Source organism: Staurois parvus, unplaced genomic scaffold, assembly GCF_062004578.1.
Source record: "Staurois parvus isolate SC_StPar_1 unplaced genomic scaffold, SC_StPar_1.0 ptg002759l, whole genome shotgun sequence".
Taxonomy (NCBI): Eukaryota; Metazoa; Chordata; class Amphibia; order Anura; family Ranidae; genus Staurois; species Staurois parvus.
In genome coordinates, this window is record NW_028320555.1 from 109315 (window position 1) to 118880 (window position 9566).

The following is a 9566-nucleotide window of genomic DNA, read 5'->3' on the forward strand; positions in this document are numbered from 1 at the left end:
TGAATGATGCCGAGGAGGACTGGTGGGAAGTGTTGTGGTCAGAGGAGACCAAAATCCAGCTCTTTGGCATCAACTCAACTCGCCATGTTTGGAGGAGGAGGAATGCTGCCTATGACCCCAAGAACACCATCCCAACTGTGAAACATGGTGGTGGAAACATTCTGCTTTAGGGGTGTTTTTCTGCTAAGGGGACAGGACAACTGCACCGCATCAAAGGGACGATGGACGGGGCAATGTACCCTCAAATCTTGGGTGAGAACCTTCTTCCCTCAGCCAGGGCATTGAAAATGGGTGGTGAATGGGTGTTCCAGCATGACAATGACCCAAAACACACGGCCAAGGCAACAAAGGAGCGGCTCAAGAAGAAGCACATTATGGTCCTGGAGTGGCCTAGCCAGTCTCCACACCTTCATCCGATGGAAAATCTGTGGAGGGAGCTGAAAGTTCGAGTTGCCAAACATCAGCCACCAAACCTTCATGACTTGGAGAGGATCTGCCAAGAGGAGTGGGCCAAAATCCCTCCTGAGATGTGTGCGAACCTGGGGGCCAACTCCAGGAAACGTCTGACCTCTGTGATTGCCAACAAGGGATTGGCCACCAAGTACTAAGTCATGTTTTGTGAAGGGGATCAAATCCTTCTTTCCCTCATGAACATGCAGATCCGTCATCATTTGTTAGACTCATTTCTGCTGAATTTGTTGTTGTATTCTGTCTCTCAGTGTTACACCGAACATTCCATTGTTAGACCGATCATTTCTGTGTGAGGGGCGAACATTCCATTGTTAGACCGATCATTTCTGTGTGAGGGGCGAACATTCCATTGTTAGACCGATCATTTCTGTGTGAGGGGCGAACATTCCATTGTTAGACCGATCGTTTCTGTGTGAGGGGCGAACATTCCATTGTTAGACCGATCGTTTCTGTGTGAGGGGCGAACATTCCATTGTTAGACCGATCATTTCTGTGTGAGGGGCGAACATTCCATTGTTAGACCGATCATTTCTGTGTGAGGGGCGAACATTCACCATCAGAGGGGAGCAAATACGCATTTCCTTCACTGTATATCTGCCTTCCCTCACCGACATGATAATGAAATTACTAAATAAAACGCTTCTGTTTCCATTCCATATCTTATTTTAGATCCAGTGATGTCATCACTGGGCCTCTGTGCTTCTCTATGCCATGCAAGCAGATCGTGGCTGGTGGGAGGGGCTGGACATGGCTTCCTGAAAACATCCCAGCCCTCGGCCTCCTTTCGAAGAGCCCCTGATGCAGGCAGTGGGAGGAGTTATGCAAATATCCCCATGTCCTAGGGGGTCATGTGAAGCATCACGTATGGAACATACAGGGAAGCGACGCCTGTCGCAGTTTGGCGGTTTCACGGGCGCGATCTTTAGGGTTTGACATGTTGGGTGTCTATGTACTCGGCTCAGCCACATCTTTTATATTTTACCCCCCAAAATCGGGTCATTTATTGCGTCCGTGCACCCTGCGGGTAACATCGGCGTATTTTTAACCGCGACTCTGTAGACTGTCGCGCTCATGCCGTGTGACATGAAATATTGGAGCCGCCACCATTTTGTTCTCCAGGGTCTCTGCTATCAGGAAATATCAGTCAGTGATGGGAAATGATTTGTATATAGAAGGAGGAGACCGGCTCCGCACGGGAAGGGTGGGAGGAGACCGGCTCCGCACGGGAAGGGTGGGAGGAGTCCGGCTCCGCACGGGAAGGGTGGGAGGAGTCCCGCATTCTTCTATTGTCGCCTTCAAATCCAGCGCTGAGCCGAGGGATCCCCGGGAGGGGCGTGGTCTTCATCTGTTAGGACGGGGTGGGGGCGGGAACCATGGGAGGAGCCAGTCTTTCCAGTGACAGGCGGTGGGCAGGATCAGTAGAAAGAAGGGAGAGGCGAAGGGCGGAGTGTGTGAGGGAAAGGGCGGGCTTAGTGGTTCGCAATGCGTTGGGAGGGCGGGGCCAGCGTCTTTCCCGCCTCCCTAAGGCGCTCGGCACTTTCCGGCGGTTGGAGGTTTCCATGGAGACACTTCCGGGCGGCAGAGACGAGTGAGGAGAGTAGGATGGCGAGAGCCGGGGGAGGCAAGGTGAGAGAACAAGGAAGAGAGGGGGGGACATCTGCAGGGAGAGGGTGACATCTGGGGAGTCAAGGAAGGCAGAGGGTGACATCTGGGGAGTCAAGGAAGGGAGAGGGTGACATCTGGGGGGGACAAGGAAGGGAGAGGGTGACATCTGGGGGGGACAAGGAAGGGAGAGGGTGACATCTGGGGGGGACAAGGAAGGGAGAGGGTGACATCTGGGGGGGACAAGGAAGGGAGAGGGTGACATCTGGGGGGGACAAGGTAGGGTGACATCTGGGGGGGACAAGGAAGGAAGAGGGTGACATCTGGGGGGGACAAGGAAGGGAGAGGGTGACATCTGGGGGGGACAAGGAAGGGAGAAGATGACATCTGGGGGGACAAGGTAGGGTGATATCTGGGGGGGCAAGGGGGGAGAGGGTGACATCTAGGGGGGGAGAGGGTGACATCTGGGGGGGACAAGGGGGGAGAGGGTGACATCTGGGGGGGACAAGGGGGGAGAGGGTGACATCTGGGGGGGACAAGGGGGGAGAGGGTGACATCTGGGGGGACAAGGAGGGAGAGGGTGACATCTAGGGGGGACAAGGGGGGAGAGGGTGACATCTGGGGGGGACAAGGGGGGAGAGGGTGACATCTGGGGGGGACAAGGGGGGAGAGGGTGACATCTAGGGGGGACAAGGGGGGAGAGGGTGACATCTAGGGGGGACAAGGGGGGAGAGGGTGACATCTAGGGGGGACAAGGGGGGAGAGGGTGACATCTAGGGGGGACAAGGGGGGAGAGGGTGACATCTGGGGGGGACAAGGGGGGAGAGGGTGACATCTAGGGGGGAGAATGTAGGGGCAGTTGACTTGAGAGTCGGGTGATCTCAAGGTGTAGCTGGGAGTGGCGCTTTTGGGGGAATGAGGCTGCTGTGACGTTGATCCGAGTGGGGGGAGTTCTGGTATCGGGGTGGGGAGTGGTGAGGCTGCTGTGATCCGATTGGATAATTCCTGTCATGTGATGTTTCAGATCGCCTTATCTGGGAGGATTTCAGTTCCGGTCCGACCCCTGAGCAATAGGAAGAGGTAGCTATCCGCCGTCCACAGGACCCCCATTACCCTCCCCCCCCCCCATCACTCATCTTTCTTCTCTCCACAGGACCGCCACCAGGAAGATCTCCACCACCTCCGCTGACTCCGGGTACTCCCTGTGCTCCACCGACTCCGAGGACCAGGTCAGAGTAATAATAATACTGATCACGTGACCAGGTCAGAGTAATAATACTGATCACGTGACCAGGTAGTGGGGGGAGTTCAGGTCACAGTAATAATACTGATCACGTGACCAGGTCAGAGTAATAATACTGATCACGTGACCAGGTAGTGGGGGGAGTTCAGGTCAGAGTAATAATACTGATCACGTGACCAGGTCAGAGTAATAATACTGATCACGTGACCAGGTCAGAGTAATAATAATACTGATCACGTGACCAGGTCAGAGTAATGACGACACTGATCACGTGACCAGGTCAGAGTAATGACGACACTGATCACGTGACCAGGTCAGAGTAATGACGACACTGATCATGTGACCAGGTCACAGGACTCTCATTGGATGTCCCCGCAGTTGTTTTATCAGAGCTGAATGGTCTGATTTATGATGAGTTTCTCTTTTCTGATTGGACCGTAGTCAGTGCAGATTCCTGGCTGATCTTCGCTCTCATTGCAGGTTTTGGTCATCAATAAAGGTCTGGATCGATGTGCGGCTTTATTACAGGACATCCTGCATTGCGAGGCGCGAGGTACGGACTCCTCCCCCTCCACACACTTCATGGATCTTCTCAGGAGGTCGAACAGTCAGATTGTACCTCCGGCCCCCCCTCCCCCCTGAAATGTCCCCCATGTTGTCATGTTACAGTGTATTCTCCCCCCCCCCCCATGTTGTCATGTTACAATGTATTCTCCCCCCCCCCCCATGTTGTCATGTTACAATGTATTCTCCCCCCCCCCCCCCCATGTCATGTTACGATGTGTCTCCCCCTCCCCAGGAATGTCCCCCATGTCATGTTACAATGTATTCCCCCTCCCCCCTGAAAGGTCCCCCATGTTGTCATGTTACGATGTACTCCCCCCTCCCCCCGAAATGCCCCCCATGTTGTCATGTTACAATGTATCCTCCCCCCCATGTTGTCATGTTACAATGTATCCTCCCCCCCATGTTGTCATGTTACAATGTATCCTCCCCCCCATGTTGTCATGTTACAATGTATCCTCCCCCCCCATGTTGTCATGTTACAATGTATTTATCGGGATTGGATGTGATGGACCAACACAAAGTGGCACATAATTGTGAAGTGGAAGGAAAATGAGAAATGGTTTCCAACATTTGTGGCCAATAAATCTGTGAAAAGTGCGGCGGCATTTGTATTCAGCCGCCTTCACTCTGATCCCCCTAACTAAAATCTAGTGGAACCAATTGCCTTCAGAAGTCACCTGATTAGTACATAGAGTCCCCCTGTGTGTCATGTGATCTCAGGATAAATCCAGCTGTTCTGTGAAGCCCTCAGAGGTTTGTTAGAGAACATTAGTGAACAAACAGCATCATGAAGGCCAAGGAACACACCAGACGGGTCAGGGATAAAGTTGTGGAGAAGTGTAAAGCAGGGTTAGGTTATAAAGCAATCTCCCAAGCTTTGCCCATCTCACGGAGCACTGTGTTCAATCCATCATCCGAAAATGGGAAGAGTACGGCACAACTGCCAACCTACCAAGACATGGCCGTCCACCTAAACTGACCGGCCGGGCAAGGAGAGCATTCATCAGAGAAGCAGCCTAGAGGCCCATGGGAACTGTGGAGGAGCTGCAGAGATCACAGCTCAGGGGGGAGAATCTGTCCTCAGGACAACTATTAGTCGTCAATCCACAAATCTGGCCTTTATAGAAGAGTGACAAGAAGAAGCCATTGTTGGAGGAAAGCCATAAGAAGTCCCGTTTGCAGTTTGTGAGAAGCCATGTGGGGGACACAGCAAACATGTGGAAGAAGGGGCTCTGGTCAGAGGAGACCAACATGGGACCAAAACGCTGTGTGTGGTGGAAAACTAACACTGCCCATCACCTTGTACACACCATCCCCACCGTGAAACATGGTGGTGGCAGCATCATGTGGTGGGGAGGCTTTTCTACAGCAGGGACAGGGAAGCTGGTCAGAGTTGATGGGAAGATGGATGGAGCCAAATACAGGGCAATCTTAGAAGAAAACCTGTTAGACTCTGCAGAAGACTTGAGACCGGGGCGGAGGTTCCCCTTCCAGCAGGACAACGACCCGAAACATCCAGCCAGAGCTACAATGGAATGGTTCCCATCAAAGCATCTTCATGTGTTAGAATGGCCCAGTCACAGTCCAGACCCAAATCCAATGGAGAATCTGTGGCCAGACCTGAAAATTGCTGTTCCCAGACGCCCTCCATCCAATCTGACAGCTTGAGGGATTCTGCAAAGAAGAACGGGCAGAAATGTCCCTCTCTAGATGTGCAAAGAGACATCCCCAAAAAGACTTACAGCTGGAATGGCAGCCAAAGGGGGTCCTACAAAGTATTGACTCCGGGGGGCCGAATACAAATCCCACCACACTTCTCACAGATTTATTGGTCACAAATGTTGGAAACCATTTCTCATTTTCCTTCCACTTCCCAATTATGAGCCACTTTGTGTCGGTCCATCACATCCAATCCTGATAAGTACATTGTAACAACATGGGGGGGGGGAATACATTGTAACATGACAACATGGGGGGTATTTCAGGGGGGAGGGGAATACATTGTAACATGACAACATGGGGAGTATTTCGGGGGGGAGGGGAATACATTGTAACATGACAACATGGGGGTATTTCGGGGGGGAGGGGAATACATTGTAACATGACAACATGGGGGGTATTTCGGGGGGGAGGGGAATACATTGTAACATGACAACATGGGGGACATTTCAGGGGGGAGGGGATACATTGTAACATGACAGCATGGGGGACATTTCGGGGGGGAGCGGGAATACATTGTAACATGACAACATGGGGGACATTTCGGGGGGGGATACATTGTAACATGACAACATGGGGGACATTTTGGGGGGAGCGGGAATACATTGTAACATGACAACATGGGGGACATTTCGGGGGGGGGGATACATTGTAACATGACAACATGGGGACATTTCGGGGGGGAGCGGGAATACATTGTAACATGACAACATGGGGGACATTTCGGGGGGGAGCGGGAATACATTGTAACATGACAACATGGGGGACATTTCGGGGGGGGATACATTGTAACATGACAACATGGGGGACATTTTGGGGGGGGAGCGGGAATACATTGTAACATGACAACATGGGGGACATTTCGGGGGGGGGGATACATTGTAACATGACAACATGGGGGACATTTCGGGGGGGGGGATACATTGTAACATGACAACATGGGGGGGATACATTGTAACATGACAACATGGGGGGTATTTCAGGGGGGAGGTGAATACATTGTAACATGACAACATGGGGGGTATTTCGGGGGGGAGGGGAATACATTGTAACATGACAACATGGGGGACATTTCAGGGGGGAGGGGAATACATTGTAACATGACAACATGGGGGACATTTCGGGGGGGGGGGAGGGGGAATACATTGTAACATGACAACATGGGGGACATTTCGGGGGGGGGGGATACATTGTAACATGACAACATGGGGGACATTTCGGGGGGGGGGATACATTGTAACATGACAACATGGGGGACATTTCGGGGGGGGGGGGATACATTGTAACATGACAACATGGGGGACATTTTGGGGGGGGGGATACATTGTAACATGACAACATGAGGGGGGGGGGGGAGAATACATTGTAACATGACAACATGGGGGACATTTCAGGGGGGAGGGGAATACATTGTAACATGACAACATGGGGGACATTTCGGGGGGGATACATTGTAACATGACAACATGAGGGGGAGAATACATTGTAACATGACAACATGGGGGACATTTCAGGGGGGGAGGGGAATACATTGTAACATGACAACATGGGGGACATTTCAGGGGGGGAGGGGAATACATTGTAACATGACAACATGGGGGACATTTCAGGGGGGGAGGGGAATACATTGTAACATGACAACATGAGGGGGAGAATACATTGTAACATGACAACATGGGGGACATTTCAGGGGGGAGGGGGAATACATTGTAACATGACAACATGGGGGACATTTCTGGGGGGAGGGGAGTACATTGTAACATGACAACATGGGGGACATTTCTGGGGGGAGGGGAGTACATTGTAACATGACAACATGGGGGACATTTCGGGGGGGAGGGGAATACATTGTAACATGACAACATGGGGGACATTTCTGGGGGGAGGGGAATACATTGTAACATGACAACATGGGGGGACATTTCAGGGGGGGGGGGAATAGATTGTAACATGACAACATGGGGGACATTTCTGGGGGGAGGGGAGTACATTGTAACATGACAACATGGGGGACATTTCTGGGGGGAGGGGAGTACATTGTAACATGACAACATGGGGGACATTTCGGGGGGGAGGGGAATACATTGTAACATGACAACATGGGGGACATTTCTGGGGGGAGGGGAATACATTGTAACATGACAACATGGGGGACATTTCTGGGGGGAGGGGAGTACATTGTAACATGACAACATGGGGGACATTTCGGGGGGGAGGGGAATACATTGTAACATGACAACATGGGGGACATTTCTGGGGGGAGGGGAGTACATTGTAACATGACAACATGGGGGACATTTTCGGGGGGGGGGGGGGAATACATTGTAACATGACAACATGGGGGACATTTCAGGGGGGAGGGGAATACATTGTAACATGACAACATGGGGGACATTTCAGGGGGGAGGGGAATACATTGTAACATGACAACATGGGGGACATTTCAGGGGGGAGGGGAATACATTGTAACATGACAACATGGGGGACATTTCTGGGGGGGGGAATACATTGTAACATGACAACATGGGGGACATTTCAGGGGGGAGGGGAATACATTGTAACATGACAACATGGGGGACATTTCTGGGGGGGGGATACATTGTAACATGACAACATGGGGGACATTTCGGGGGGGGGGGGGGGAATACATTGTAACATGACAACATGGGGGACATTTCTGGGGGGGGGGGATACATTGTAACATGACAACATGGGGGACATTTCTGGGGGGGGGGATACATTGTAACATGACAACATGGGGGACATTTCTGGGGGGGGGATACATTGTAACATGACAACATGGGGGACATTTCGGGGGGGGGGATACATTGTAACATGACAACATGGGGGACATTTCTGGGGGGGGGGATACATTGTAACATGACAACATGGGGGACATTTCTGGGGGGGGGATACATTGTAACATGACAACATGGGGGACATTTCTGGGGGGGGGATACATTGTAACATGACAGCATGGGGGGATTTCTCTATTCTAGCTCCGAGGTTACATTGTTTCTTCAGTCTTTATCTCTCTATTATCCTAAATACAGAGAAGCCAACAAAACCCCCCAAAGTGACCTTTCCGAGATCCCATTATAAATCGGCGGTGAAAGTGAAGAAGAACGCAGTGAAGAAGCCGTCTACCGCATCACATGTGCATAGAGAGAAAGGTAAGTGGGTGTGGTTTGTGTGGTCCAATCACTGAGCTCATCCTATGATGGAATGGCAGAGGAAAGTGGAGGGGGAGTGCTTGGTCTTTTCTGTCCAATCACTGAGTTTATCCTACAATGCCATGGCAGAGGAAGGCAGAGGGGGAGTGTCAGGTCTTTGCTGTCCAATCACCGATCTCATCCTATGATGTCATGGCAGAGGGAGGTGGAGGGGGGAATGTCTGGTCTTTTCTGTCCAATCATTGAGCTCATTCTATGATGTCATGACAGAGGCAGTGTGTGTGTGTGTGGGGGGGGGGGGGGGGGAGGAGTGTCAGGTCTCTGTTGTCCAATCACTGAGTTTATCCTATAATGTTATGGCATTATAGGGGTTCCTGATCTGATGTCATGGCATTATAGGGGGGTTCCTGATCTGATGTCATGGCATTATAGGGGGGTTCCTGATCTGATGTCATGGCATTATAGGGGTTCCTGATCTGATGTCATGGCATTATAGGGGGGTTCCTGATCTGATGTCATGGCATTATAGGGGGGTTCCTGATCTGATGTCATGGCCTTATAGGGGGGTTCCTGATCTGATGTCATGGCATTATAGGGGGGTTCCTGATCTGATGTCATGGCATTATAGGGGGGTTCCTGATCTGATGTCATGGCCTTATAGGGGGGTTCCTGATCTGATGTCATGGCATTATAGGGGGGGTTCCTGATCTGATGTCATGGCATTATAGGGGGGTTCCTGATCTGATGTCATGGCATTATAGGGGGTTCCTGATCTGATGTCATGGCCTTAT

The 9566-nt window shown here is 51.6% G+C and overlaps 1 protein-coding gene across 1 annotated transcript; it reads left to right on the forward strand.

The window, feature by feature from the left end:
- Positions 1-1946: 1946 nt before the first annotated feature.
- Positions 1947-8775, forward strand: CCDC14 (coiled-coil domain containing 14; the record flags this gene model as incomplete). Its single annotated transcript, XM_089666655.1, has 5 exons — positions 1947-2097; positions 3098-3153; positions 3227-3302; positions 3797-3869; positions 8656-8775. Coding segments are annotated over exons 1-5 (469 nt in total), but the record flags the coding sequence as incomplete, so codon positions are not given.
- Between the last annotated feature and the right edge of the window lie 791 nt (positions 8776-9566).